The sequence below is a fragment of the Numida meleagris genome, chromosome 22, assembly GCF_002078875.1.
Source record: "Numida meleagris isolate 19003 breed g44 Domestic line chromosome 22, NumMel1.0, whole genome shotgun sequence".
Taxonomy (NCBI): Eukaryota; Metazoa; Chordata; class Aves; order Galliformes; family Numididae; genus Numida; species Numida meleagris.
This window is the reverse complement of record NC_034430.1, coordinates 2,789,198-2,803,691: the sequence shown is the minus strand read 5'-3', so window position 1 is coordinate 2,803,691 and position 14,494 is coordinate 2,789,198. Positions and strand designations below refer to the sequence as shown.

Below are 14,494 nucleotides of genomic sequence, written 5' to 3'. Positions count from 1 at the left end.
GAAATCATCCACACCCGTGGAGGGAACAAGAGGAGCACTCTCCTCTCGTTGCTTGCCTGGACAGGTTTCTGCCACTTGGCTTTCCCTGGTGTTGACATGCTACTATTTCTTTTCTCAGGTAGGAAGGCTTTGTACCCATCCTCCCTGCTGGCTTCTCTCATCTCAGGAGTCACTGTAAGCTCTGTAGGTTCCCTTAAGGCATTTGCTCGAGCTCCTGCTGTCTGCCTGTAGTCCTCCTCGCCTGCCAGTGCTGAGGCAGCAGCAACCCATCAGGCAAAGAACCAGCTCGTATGTGGTCACCTCAGCACCAAGAATTCCTCACATCCTTTCAACCCAAGTGTATTCCATCTACCAGTGTGACTCTGTTTGGGCAAAACTCTTCAAGCACTGTTGGCCTTGCACGTTTCCCTGTTTTGTTTTCTCCCTGCCTGGAATCATTGGTGCCTAATGGCTTTGAGAGGCTTTGAGCTGTGACACGAGCAGGTACCTCAGGCCACGTTCCAGCCAGCACCACCCAGCATCACTGGTGGGTGCAGGGAGCAGTCAGATCTTAGTGGAACAATTCAGTTGTCTTAACAAGTGCAGGTTCTGCTGAGGAGACCGTGAAAAAGGTTTCGAGTCCCTTTGCATTTTGCTCCTTTCTCAGTGTTTTGGGTTGCGTGCTGGGCCATGCTTGGGTTTTCTTTTTTCAGTGCGTTAAAGGGTGCGTTCAGGAAGGGATTGACCAAACCAGTGCACACAAATCAGTGCCCCAGGTGCAGAGCAGGAACTGGATCTATATGGGAGCGCTCGTGTGTGATTTGCACGTCGGGTTGCTTGAGCACAGCAGGCATTGGGATGGTGCCTGGTGATGGGGAATGCTGCAACTGTGTTTTGTTAAAATATTCCACAGAAATGGATTAGGGAGCAGTCAGCTCTTAGCAGAAAGTAAACTGATACGTTGGAGTTATTCCTTGTATCTTTGTGCTTTCATTCAGGTGAGAGTTTGATATATATTCCTTGCTAGATAAATGTCTTTTCTGTTTTCCCACCAGCAGTGCTCTTTTTAGACACTGCCTATGAAAACTTTTCTCATGTATATGAAGTATAAAGACTGAAGTTTTAAAACTTAACCAACTGTATTAAGAATGTCTAAACAAGACAGACGTTTCCCTCTCAAGTTAGAGGGTAACACAGAATAAAGAAATAGAAATTGTCCTGGTTTTAGCCTTGAGATGACATTCTTATTTAATGCTTTGACATAGGGCAGAGCTTCTCCAAAATTAAAATACTACAGGTAAAAGTGGTTCTTCTTTAATGAGGTGGTACGCTATTTGTATACAGATAATAATTACTTCCCTCCCAATGCATACTGAGGTTCGCTTAATGAGTTTGTCAAGGACTTTGACTGAACTCCTTGCATGAAGGTGTTTCAAAAGCATGGTTTTAACGTTTTACTTTAATAGTTTTCTTTTTCTTTGCTCCTGTAGTGCCCAAAGACAACGTGCCCTGTTCTGATTTCCCAACTTGCAAGCAAATGGATTGCTTTGAGAATGGGAAGTTTTGCACTCAAACAGGCTCTCAGCAGCACAGGGACAGGTAAGTGAACCTCGTTCTGCCAAAGAGGTACAGAAGCAGCGGGAATACCACAAGAATACTGCCGGGCTTTTAATGTGATTTTTGTTTTCAATTTTGAATGTTTAGTGATACCAAAGAAATTCCAGATGGTTGCAGAAACAGGGGAAATGGTAGAAATCTTAATGCCAGCGTTGGCCCTCAGGTAAATGAGGCTGACAGACCTGTGAAACGGCTCAGAAGGAAGAGAAGATTGCTTCTGGAGTCTGAGGATGATGAGGAAAACGCATGTGAGGATGAGGTAAATAAGGCTGGATGTCTTTTCTTTAAGGAGAACTGTAAAGAGCATGCATGACTCTGTGGCTTTTGTCTCACTGTGCGATGACAGCTGAACCAAGGGGAGCTGTTTTGTACCCATGAGTTGGGGCTGGGCCACTGCTCAGCTCTGAAGTCTGAGGAGTCACTATGGGTGAACAGCTCATGTGAGTCCAGGGCAGATTTCAGCCTGTAACTGAACACAGCTGTCCTTACAGCCCTGTGCACTGAGCACATTTCACAGTAATTAAAATACAGCCCCCCCCCCCCCCAAGATATTATGCCTAACGACAGTCAAGGAGTGCTACGTGATGCTGAGGACTAGTGTCCAACAGCAGAATTGGATTTCTTTGTATTATGTGCTTGTGTGTACGTTCACTGTACCACTAGAAACTGGTATCAATGGCGTATGAGCAGTACTTCAGTTGTGATTTGATCTTAACTTTCATTAAGCATCGTACTCCTTTTAGGGGCCTTTCTTTGTGCGAGTCTGCACTCTGCTACCATGCACGTAATCTCAGGCCTGAACCATTGCATTTGTACTTGTGCATTGCACTTGTTTCTCTAATGCAGAGCCACTGGAGTGGGTGCTTGTTGGTAGTGCAAACTGCAGTTTCTGATCTCATGAACAGTTTAACTCATCTTATTGCTCAGCTTTCTCTGTGATGTGCCTAAGAGGGTTTTAAGTACACGTTTGCAGAAGTACTTGACTTCTGTCTCTTCCTTTTCTCCTCTTCATCTTTGGAAACAGCCCCACTGTTTCGTCTGGGGCGTGTTTTGGGAGGCAGCTTTGCATTTCACGTGTTGCCCTTTGGGGTTCACTCTGAGGAATAATAACCCTGGGTGAATTAACACAGGTTTGAAAGCTTCACAAAGCAATGAATGGGAGTTTGGCTCCAAGTGTGACGCAAGGAAACCTGTTTTGGGGTGTTCATCTATGATGGTAATTACTTGAAGCTTCTGCTTCTGAATCCCAGGGCTTCATAAGTGCTTTGTTGCTCTTTTCCCCTATCCATTCCCTGGCATAGATGGACATGAGGACCTCAGAAAGCAAAAGGAAGATGGAGCATTGCAGTAAGGTTGCTTACGGGAGCAGTAAATCCTGCAATGCAGAAAGCAGATCCTTAATTTCCTAATGGAGGCTGTGGGCCTCTACTGCTCTTCAGTGGCTGTATTTAAATGAACTTTAGTACCATGTGAAATAATTTGTAAAGCATTTTGGGATACTGCAGGATCAAAGTTATATGTGTAACAAACCCCTACTAATGTTCTTGCAGGATTATGCAAAGGGAACTAATGCTAGCTAATACTCCTGTTAGATCCATGTTACATCCTTATTGTACATGCATTGTGAGATGATCAAAGAGGGAGGAAACAACAACATTGCTAAACTTTCTTTTAACATATCTGTGTCTAGGAGAAGAATAAATCAAATAATATGAAAAGCCGCAGAAACACTAAACCAATAAAACAAGGTGAGCTAAGCTCATAGTCTCTTTTCTTTAATGTTTATAGATTATTCTTCTTACTAGCTATTATAAAATGAGTAGTAGTAAACAGAAGAGGAGAGGACAGTGGAGCTCATTTCACATTCAGAGTAGCTTATTAGGTACATAACCCTCTTACCACAGTCAGTCTTCTGAAACGTATTAGCATGAATATCCGAGGTTTGCCTGCGTGGTGGGCACAGCACAGAGGATCTGGAAGGAGACAGCCGGGTGCAAAGCGCGCTGAAGCCGATAAGAATCTTTTCTCCATTGACTTTAGAGAGCTTCATAGCCCCAGACAGCAAATGCCCAGCAGCAGATGAGTTGTAAACAGCGTGGGATTGATGACACGCGTTGGGTTAAATGTATTACATACTTGAAGGAGCTGGCTTGTGTAAACTGGGGGAGATTTTTAATAGGCATTCAAAGCATAATTTTGTGTGTACAGCCATGGTCCTACTAGAACGAGTCCAGGCACACGCCAGGTTGTCTTCATCATCTGTGTACTGACAGCTGCCTCTCTAGTAGATGCACCGTGGTATTAGCAGCTTGTAAATACACGTATTCATGTACCTATATATCAAAAAAAATCACGTGAACACCAATTCACTTGATTTTTCGTTTGTTTTGTTTTAGGTTTATGCTAGATGCAGCTACACCTTCCCGTTTGTGCTGTCTTTTAGTTCCTACCTAAACCCTTATTTCTCTGTAAAACATCAGGGGAAGGAATTATTTTCTGCAATTTTACCCTCTTATCTATTGTCAAAATATTACCGTGGCAGCTCTCCACGGGCAGCTTGCCGGCAATCTGGGGGCCACAACTCATCTGACCTGTGATGCCATCGATTTTGGTTAATGAGAAACGAGCGCAGTTGCCCTGCTGCTGGAATTTGCACGTTTCTTCCAAAAGTTGGGTCACACTGCCTCCTCCGGGGCACAGCAGGACACAGCACCGCTGTGCATGTGGCTGAGCTGAACTCGGAGCTGCCTCCTGTAAGAGGAATTGCGCACCGGAGCAGGGAGCAGTTTGGAGATGCTCCGGGTGCTCTAAAAAATTACTGGCAGAAATGGGAGGAGAAAGAGAAGAGAGGGCAGAAAGGGAAGCACCTGAGAGAAACGTTCATTTTTGTTTCTGTTTTTGATCGCTCAGTTGTTCCTGCAAAGAAGAAGGCGTGGAACTGGATTTCCTACTTGGAAGAGGAGCGGATGCCAGCTGCTCCCCTAAAGCTGTTCAGAGAGGTCGGTAGCTTCTTCAGGTCTCGCTGTGTTTGTCTCGCAGAATCGCTCACCCCATGGAAGCAGAACTGGAGACTACCCTCAAACCAGCAGTCCCGTTTATTAGCTTTTTTTGGTGCAAGCAGGCAGTAAAACCCAGTTGTTTCCAGCCCTGAGGCGCTGTGGAAACGAACATCCACCCTGCGAGCCTCATCCAAAAGCAGCACTTCAAAAAATAGGGACTGAGTCCCGCTCACAAATAAACAATGACTGTTTCAGTCTGCTTTGGGTAGCCATGAACAGATCAGCTGTTAGGCAATCTCTAAGTAATGCTGGAGAGGAGCAGTTTAATGTCTTCCATCTGTCCCGTGTTTCAAGCGTGGTTGTACAACAGCCCTCCTGTGTGGAGAATTGGAAGTCGGCTCGTGAATGCTGGTGATTACCTCAGTGAGAATTCTTCCAGGGGAGGGTGGAAGTTGTGGAAGATCCACTGGAACTGAGAGAATGTAGGTATTAATTTAGGAGTGGTGAAGCTGCTGCTGCATTCCAGTGCAGAATTCCCAAATTAGAAATTCAACTCTAAAGTGAATCCTTGAAAGGGAAGGGCTGTTTGCAGCCTGCAAAGTGAGGTGAGAAGGAAGGCCGGGTGCTCCACTGGATGCAGTGAGCTATTTGCAGTCCTGGTTAAAATTCTTAAGCCTGTGCTATACTCCAGACGTTTAATTTGGATTAAGTTTGCACATCACTGAAAACCACAAACGTTTTCTGGAATGGCTGTGCAAATGGGCTCCAGATTAAACACGCTTTATCCCTTCTACTGTTTGAAGATGAGAAGTTACCTTTTGGGAAAATCCGTCCTGCTGACCTCGTGCTGACACAGGCAGAATGGTCTTAGCTTTCCTCTCTATTTGTTTCTGCCAGCCCTCCTACACTGGGCTGTGCAGGGGGATCTTTTGTGTTTGAATAGAGCTCATTTCTGCATCTGCTGAAAGATTTGTTCGCAGTTAATTGCAACAGACTCATGGTTCAGTGTTTTTCAGAGATTAATTAGAATAACAAGTGAACCTGAAATACAGTGAACATGCCAGTATTGATCTCTGTACCTGTGCTTGTCTGTTAAAGCAGCTGTCATTTAGGTTAGAATTTGCCACTCGGAGCTGAACATTCAAAACCAGAAGTATATCTGATGTCTGCTGTGCTATAGCTTTTTCTCTTTAGGAATTCAAAAAAAGTTTCTCTTTTTTTTTTTTTTTTCTTCCCTCTCACAGTGTCAGTCATTCCCACAAGGCCGAAATGGATTTAAAGTTGGAATGAAGTTAGAAGGGCTGGATCCTGAGCACCCCTCTCGATTTTGTGTTCTTACAGTGGCAGAGGTAGTTGCTATGCCTGTCTTTGATTCCAAAAATCCTCGTTACGCTTATGATATTTCTTAAAAAGTGGAAACATAAGAATAGTATTTTAGTTCATCAGTGATTGGGAGGGTTTCAGAGTGACACTGAAGGAATAGTGTTAAGTGATTAAGCATCTACATATGAAATCCTCCCGTCAGATTTGTGCAGCTGTGACTCACAATGATAACACACCTGTTCATTCCATGAAATGAATGAACGTGGAAAAAAAAAAGCAACACATTTAGACCCTCAGACTTACTATATATAAGCAAGTTGGAATGCTCTTGTGCTTCTTCAGTTCCATGAAATTTCTGGTATGGACATAAATGTTCTCCTGCTGCATTCGCATTCTAGATGTTGCAGCACAGGAATATACGGGGTGTGGAACGTGAGGGCACTGCAGTTGCACTGAGCAGTTTCATTGTCAGCAGTTTGAAGTGAGGAAAGAGAAGCATGGCAACTTGGAGATGCAGATGAGGAAAAATAAGACTAGATCTCATATATATATATATATAAATCCAAATGTGGAACCAGCATTTTATGAGTATTTTTCTTGAAGTTCTGTGCGACTGGGTGTGATAATCAGAACTCCCCTGCTCTCTCACAGGTACAAGGATATAGGATGCGATTACATTTTGATGGCTATCCGGAGTGCTATGACTTCTGGGTCAATGCTGATTCCTCAGACATCCATCCTGTTGGCTGGTGTGAGAAAACAAGTCATAAGCTGCTCCCTCCTAAAGGTATGAAAACAATATAGCAGTGTACAAGAAGGCATAAATTCTACTAAGAGCTATTTGCCCTGGCTGTATGTGTTTCGCTTTTAGTATAATTTTGTTGTAGAGCTCAGCCTGAGTGGCTAAACAGAAATGAGCGTAATTAAGACAGTGAATCACAAAAGAACAAAACAACTTCCTTGTGGTGTTCCCAAAAACTGATGTTGTTAGTCAGATTAGAAACTCTCAGATGAGTGTGTAAAGCAAGAAGTTTCTTTAAGGTTCAGAACTTTCTTTCCTACATTCAATTTCCTGGAATCATTTGAAGATTAAGATTAGTGATTGGACTGAAAGAGAGAGAGATGTTTCAGCTGAAATGCAGAACCCCTGAAGATTGTAAAATAGCAGTTATCATGCAAAGTTCGTATTCTTCCTAGGTAATTTCCATTTCTGAAAAAACAATCTGAATGTAACGAGGCTGTGTAAAACAATCTTTTTCTCTCTCTTTCTAGGTTTCAAGGAGGGAGAATTTAATTGGACTTCCTATTTGAAGAATTGCAAGGCTCAAGCAGCTCCAAAAAGCCTGTTTAAGACCCTCAGTACTGTAAGTGGTCATATTGAGTACAAGGTGTTTTCAGACAGGTCTGATGCTAAGCAAGTTTTGACCAGAATATTTACGTGTTTTTAATGTGCTCATGTCAGAGGTACGACCATGGAGCAGTGAGATGCAAGCTATTTCCTGCTGTGATTTACTTGTAAGATGGGAAACTAGTACCATTTTTCTTCCTTCCCCGAGTCACTGGCTTTCCAGACAGAGAATTTGTATTTCCCTTCTTCCTTAGTACTGGAGGAAAAGATTTACTCTGCCATTTGTTAAAAATATTACAACCGTGTGTTTTGCTGTGTCCCTACAGTCAAGACATTTGTGTCATTTTTGTCTAATTTAATCATTTCCAAAATAATTCCTGGTTTCCAGCAGCGTGCTCATGTGCACCCTGGGATTCCTTCTGAGGCCGTGGATCTTGAGTATTTTTCATCCTTCACCCACTGTTGTTTTCTTTTTGGTTGTTAGCCTCAGTTTCTGTATAACACGGTTTCCCATTTTGTGTTACTCACATGACACAAAGTCCACGATCCCATGCATTCAGTGTTCCTGATGGACAGAGCACCAGCTGCAGTGGGGTCTGGGCCTGACCATACAGCTCTGCTTGTGAAGACTATGATGAAGAGAGAACTTGCAATGCTCATGCTAAGCCTTAGCCAATACCTAGCAGCACACAATTGTGCATCTTAGCCTTTGATTTTGTGGTGTTGTGTACCTGCAGATTCTGTTATTCAGGCTGCGTAGCTCTCTTTTAGAAGTGACAATTACTGCCAGAACACATGGAAATCTTACCTGTAGACCTCTTGCTAGCGGCCTGAATTTTGATCTGTGGGTTTTGGGGTTATAACCTGCAACTGACGAGTTTACAAGAGTAATTTAAATGGCCTAAGCTAGAATGTGACTGATTTCTCTTTCCTGCTGTCCTGTTCCTTAGCCTGTCACGCCGTCTGGTTTTCGTCTGGGAATGAAGCTAGAGGCAGTGGACAAGAAGCATCCATCGCTGATGTGTGTCGCAACCATTAGTGACATGGTGGATAACCGCCTGCTAATTCATTTTGATAACTGGGATGAGACTTACGACTACTGGTACAGAGAATCTATTTCTGTTTATATGTCTGCAAGTATTACTGCAGTTTATTTCACTCTTTCGCTAAGGGTGATGCCTAATACTTAAACGTAGTCACTGAAGTCGGGATCTTAAATCAGTTTTCAAATATCTGAATGATTCTGGGGGCTTTTACAAAGTGACCTAGTAGTTTCTCCTGCTGTTTGATGACTCTTTAGTTGGCTCAGTGCAGAGTGAGTGGGACCAGCTTGGGCTGCCAGTGCAGTGTTCAAGGTGATGCAGCTGTTGACCAGGAGTCAGGTTCATGTTATCCTTTGGAGAACTAAAGAAAGAATAAGCTGCTCCACTGCTAACAAACGCTTCTGATGAGTGGCATCCTCCAGAGCCAGTAATGGATGTTGGCAAACTTACAAACTCCCTCAGCAAACTTAGATTGGGAAGCAGTACTGAAGTCAGTAAAAAATCTCCCCAATTGCTTCAGCAGTGTTTTCATAAGGCACTTTGAAAATAAAAGTGATTGCCAGCATTTAAGCTTTTAAGTCCTGACCTGCACTACAGTTGCTCCTCATCTGAGAATCTTGATCCCTGCCCTGCATGCTGGGGCCAGGTAAAATATTACTCTAGGAAACGTGTTCTCCCTTTGGCCTGTGATTTCCAGCCCACATGAATGGAGAAACTTCCTTTGAATTTGCCTGTGAAAGCAGCACAAGGCGTGTGCTTATCTACACAGCACTGACTTGACTGGTATTCTGTATTTTCTCCCCCACCTCCTTTCATTTGTTTTTGTTTGTTTTGTTTTTCTTCAGAGTAGGTGCCAAGTTGGTTTTTTCTTTCTTTGCCAAAAAGATGTCAGCCAGAACCTTGTAACACTGCTGTTGCCATTTGCAGAACGTTAGATCTAGTTCTTTTACCATTTTAGTCTGTGAAGCTTTGTTTCCATGCCATGTTTTGTTTGGAATTTGTACATTTTAATAGGAAACACAAGCAAACAAAGCTTCAAAGTAGCATTTGGCTGAAAACATAGTTTGTGACTAAAGGGGCTGTCTCAAATGGACCCATCCCCTCCTCCAGGGTCTCAGAGAATTTATATTCCCAGTAAAATTGGGAACCAGGCAAACCACCAGTAGGTTTCAGTTGGAAATAATGGCTCGTGTGCAGTTCTTGTCAGGACATTAGAAGTCATTGGCCCTTCTTGCACAGTAATTGTGTTTCAGTTAGGGACTAGTGTTTGATTTTCTTCCGCTTGCTCCCTTTGTGTTTTAGCTTGGATGATTTATGTCCAGGCTGAACTGTGGTTTGTGTGGTCCGTGTGGGGGTTGGGGCTTTTTTCTTGTTGTTGCTGTATTTTAAAGCACCAGACATCTTCTCAGGCAGCTTGAATACCTTGATAACTTGGGTGTATAAATTCTAACAAGGCAATGCTTGTCTTTTACACCATGATCACACCCACTGAAAGCATCTGCTACCCTAGCAAAGGCATATCAGAGAGCATTTGAAATTCTGCTTTTCTTTTTCGCTTTAAAATTGACTTGTGCCAACTTTTCCTCTTTGATTCAGGTGTGAATCTAGCAGCCCATATATTCGTCCTGTTGGCTACTGCCAAGAAACTGGAACCCCACTGACAACACCACCTGGTATGTTGAAAGTGAGACATTTCCTCCCTCAGCCAAAAAACCTGAAGGCTTTATCTTCCCATAATTATATGTTTGCAAGTTACAGATTGACTCTTTTCTCTACTGATTGAACAATGTTATTGTTCATACGTTTTGCCACTGTAGTTTGTTTTACAGCTCTTTCAAGCAAAGGAACACGGTTTGGTAATTTGCAATTGAATTTGATTTCAGAGGAAAAGAAATTTGAGCTATTTTCAGAATTTCCTCTAAGGTGAGCTGGAAAAAAGAGGAATCAGTATCATGATTTTATAGATGATGAGAGAGAATTTCTGAAAATGAAGGAACAACTGAAGCCACGTCTCTTTCTGCTTCCTTGGAATTCAGTACATGAAGAAAATGTGGGCAAATGAAAAAGGACAGGAACATCAGTGTTGTTTTCAGGGCTATGGAAGTTCTCATTTGTCTTAAAAATAATAATAATTACAAAAGTCATGTCTGCTGTTGGCTAGATTGACAGCTCTGGAGCAAGAAATTCTGTAATTACTTACAGCATATTAAGTTCAGTGGGGTAGGTACCACTACAAGCTGCCTTTGCACTGGAAGAATTAGCCTTTGTGCCTTTTATTGCAGATGCTATAGGGGTTATAGGCTCTTCAGCAGCACCACATCTGTTCCTGCTTCTGGAATGTGCAACAAGGCTGTGGCACGCAGCTCCACTACTCACATCACAATTGCTTCTGCCCCTGGGAGAATCTGCAGTCAATTCTCATTTCTCTGCTAAAAGATTTACGTGCAGCAATTTGCAGACTGTCCTATGCAATTAGTGATTGGGCCCTCCCGCCAAAAGGGAGTGATATTGAGGCTAAAAAATACTGAAATGGGGAGGAAAAAAAAAAGTAAAACACTTTCTTAAATATGGTTTAGGAGTTGCTGGTGAAGAGAAACATCTTACTACGTTAGGGAAGCACAGCCATGTAGGTACCTGGCTAGGTAGGTGATGGTAATGGAGCCTTTCACATCCAGACTGCTAATTCTTCTCAGCTGTGGATGGATAGGTGGGAGGAGACAAGAAGTTGCTACGCTCAGACAGGCACTCACACATAGATTAGTTAACAAAATAGGAAATTAATTTAGCGATGCCATTGCACATCACAGAATCCTCTGACTGGCTCCTAATTGCCAGCTTTCTCTGCAGAATAAGCATGGGTTAAGCTGTGCAGGAAAGAACTCTTCAGGTTTGTCAGCTGGGGTTAAGGTTTAGTGTAGAAGCTCGGGAAACCTGCAGTGCTGTTGTGTGTGCTAGAAGTAGTGTGTATGACTGAACAGATCACTTTCCAATGCCATCCATTTTTAAGTGCTCAATTAACATTATAGCCATATGTTACGCCGTGGTTTTTCTGTTGTTTGTAACAATAACTGTGGGGTTTTCTTACTTAAATGTTAATTCTCCATGTTTTTCAGGATACAAGGATCCCAAAGCCTTCTCATGGGAGAAGTATTTGGTAGAGACCAACTCGCAGGCAGCCCCAGCAAGAGCATTCAAGCTGGTTGGTGAATCTCTTTGATTTTCCTAGCTCAGGAGAGAAGGGAAAACATACATTATCTTCCCTTTCTTTCTAGATGTTTTATGTTGTGACAGTTCACCACGACTGTGCCAAGAGGATGAAAGTGTGTTTTTTTTTACTTTGAGTCTGAGATTAAAATTGTCAGTGCTCCTAAAACAAAACAAGATCTTGGTACTTCTAGGAAGGAGCCATCTGTGCCCTCTGCAGGAATAAGCATACCACCAGGTGACAGAGCATCTCTGCCAAACTCCTAGGTAGAATGAGACCATCCTGCAGGCTAAATCTGAAGATAGTTCTCTCAACCATGGGAACATGAGCTTCGTTTTCTTAGTGCATTTATCTGGAAGCTCACTGTGAGCAGAAACAAAACAAAAGCCTTTAAAATAACTTGTTAAATAAACTCCAAAGTTTTGGTGTTTTTTTTTTTTTTTTTCCTTTGCATCTTCCATGCTGCTGATCCACCTTGCTAGATCTTGCAGTGTGTTTAAGAGCTTTTCTGTGCCATTGTGACATTTCCCTTGATTCCTTTTGATAAAGTTAGACCTGCAGGTTAATACCTCCTTCCCTCCCTTATATTGTGTTGGCAAGCATATTGAGACTGAGGAAGAAAAAGCAATCAAGGTGGCTGCAGATAAGGGAGGTAAAAATGCAGCCAAGGAGAGCTGGTAATTGCTAGATTTCAGCAGGCGTTCACTTGAAGCTGTTGTAGGCTGCAAGGTGGGTGTCACGAGAAGAGGCTGTTTTGCCTCTTCAGAGAACTGTAGGGCCACAGCTGGAGTTACCTGCAGTGTGGTTATCTCCAAAGCATCCCTTGGATTTGAGGTTTTCCAGAGTTGGGCAGACTGCATCTCAGTCACGGAGCGCAGCGTGTGAACCAACTTGGGGGCAGCATGCTGGGTAAGGAGTGAGGCTTGTCCCTAGTTTGTTCCCCCCAGTGTAGGCTCACTCTTTTTCTGCCTCGTGTTCATAAAGTCACAACAGTGCTGAAAAACTGGAGCCCTGCAGAATGCAAGAGAGAAGGAATGCAGCAACCGGTGTTCTGTTCAACAGAGGAACAATAGAACCAGTGTTGCAGAGACAAATGTTTTGGGAAGATAATAAAACTCTTTATGGCAGTGGAAACAGTGAAGTGCAACCTACTATGAACCACCGGTCTTAAGTCCTCCGTGATTTGTCATTCCAGCCTCGTTTCCTCAGATTTCCAGAATCCAAAGAGTGTTGAGAAATGTCACCTGAAGATCATAGGGCTTTTGCACAGTACACGGGGCCTTTTTCATGTGGACGCTCCCTCTTCTGGGTTCTTCTGAAATGAAGCATCTTCCCAAGGGGGGATGCAGCTGCTTTGTCTGACTCTCTTCCTGTTTTATATCAATTTCTTCAGCCCCTGCTTTGTTCCTTCACATGCCTGGCTGTGAGAGAGTGGTAGACCAACTCTCATGAAACTCAGGAGTATAAATTAGCATCCAAGTCTGTTTTTTGAAATTGAAACAGAAAAAAAAAAATGAAAGAAGACACTTGATATAGCAACAGTGGATAGAACTCTTCCAAGATTGAATCTTGTTATTTTTCTGGCTTGGTTGGCCTGAAGTGCAAATACATCACAGAGTTATTGATTCTTTTTTATTATTATTATTATGACTATTTTTCCAGCTAGCAATTACAGGAAATCAGTACATAAAAATGTGAGTTGAGAGCCAGAACTGGCATTTCTCACTGAATTAGTTTTTAACAGTTTTCCAGAGCTAATATACGTAATGTGGAGACGCCGATCCTTAGCACAAGCAGCAAATCTTGTGTCTGGGTTTCTGCCTTCTTGTCCACCCAAAAACACAAGAGGAGACAACCATTGTCAGCATCACTATTTCAACTCATTGTCTTGGCCTGTCGGTTCAAAAACATTCAGAAACCTTTGCAAAAAGGTAGCAGCCCTTCAGCAAGGCTCCAGTAGCCTCACTTATCTTCTGGGCAGCATTTTGTTCTCTAGCACTCGTACTCCTTCCTCAAGGAAGCCAGACAGTGTTGGCTGTCTCAGTAAGAATCTCTTAAAACTAAAAGCAGCGTAGACTGTCTGCCTTCTGGTCTACCACCTGGCTGAAAGACTACGGGTGAGGCTTGAATCCAGTTCAGAAGGCCAAAGAGTAACTTGAGGTTTGGAGTGGGAAGAAAGAGGGGTGCCCCAAAATGCCAGGTTACAGGTAGGACAAAATCTCAGTGTCAGTGGAAAAAAGCTTGCATTGCACTGAGATGAAACCAAGTGTGTTTCCCAGCACGTGCACCAAGTGTGATGGTGGGAGGGATGTCACGTTGTGTAGTGAAGGGAGATGTCCCACAGCAGTGTGCTTTTGTTTTTGACAGCAGCAAGCTGGCTGGTGTCCTTGACAGATGAGGGGTAAATCTCTGCTGGGTTGAGCAGTTTTCCTGTCAGACTGTTCAGTCTGTTTGTCAGTGGAGTTTGTGGTCATGCTTGGTCTTTTTTGTTCTATCAAAGAAGAGCCTCTTGCACTGACTGAGATGCTGCTCTGCACTGGAAAGCTCAGGTTTCTCCTTGAGTAGTTTTGGGCTGCTGACTAATGGACAGCTTATTTTCTTAGAAAACTCTGATTTTACCTCTGAAATAGTCTGGCAGATGAGATGGGGGCAAAAGCTGCAAAAGCACTTGAATGGTAGATGAAAAACTAAGTTCATTTTATTCAGAGAAGGTGACTAGTTGCAACTGCTCTGACTTCTTAGCATTCTGCTCGCAATTTGTCTTACAGCGTCCTGCTCACGGATTCCAAGTTAATATGAAGTTGGAGGCTGTAGACAAAAGAAATCCCATCTTGATAAGAGTGGCAACAATAACGGACAGAGATGACCATCGTATTAAGGTATGACCTTGCTTTGAAGAGCAGAGCCCTTGTGCTAAGGAATGTAGTGATTGGCAATACAGAAAAAAAATACCCATTTGATGCGAGGAGCAGCAAACAAA

The 14,494-nt window shown here is 43.1% G+C and overlaps 1 protein-coding gene across 6 annotated transcripts in view; it reads left to right on the top strand.

The window, feature by feature from the left end:
- The window catches only part of LOC110387325 (lethal(3)malignant brain tumor-like protein 4), a 45,200-nt gene that overhangs the window by 13,172 nt on the left and 17,534 nt on the right, over positions 1-14,494 (top strand). For all 6 annotated transcript variants that reach the window (XM_021375363.1, XM_021375366.1, XM_021375361.1 and 3 more), the window contains 11 exons: positions 1,470-1,578; positions 1,684-1,855; positions 3,287-3,344; positions 4,507-4,595; positions 5,840-5,944; positions 6,570-6,705; positions 7,191-7,282; positions 8,217-8,368; positions 9,906-9,982; positions 11,423-11,508; positions 14,283-14,393. In XM_021375363.1, coding sequence (XP_021231038.1) covers positions 1,470-1,578; positions 1,684-1,855; positions 3,287-3,344; positions 4,507-4,595; positions 5,840-5,944; positions 6,570-6,705; positions 7,191-7,282; positions 8,217-8,368; positions 9,906-9,982; positions 11,423-11,508; positions 14,283-14,393 — 1,187 coding nt within the window. The remainder of the gene's footprint in view (positions 1-1,469; positions 1,579-1,683; positions 1,856-3,286; positions 3,345-4,506; positions 4,596-5,839; positions 5,945-6,569; positions 6,706-7,190; positions 7,283-8,216; positions 8,369-9,905; positions 9,983-11,422; positions 11,509-14,282; positions 14,394-14,494) is intronic.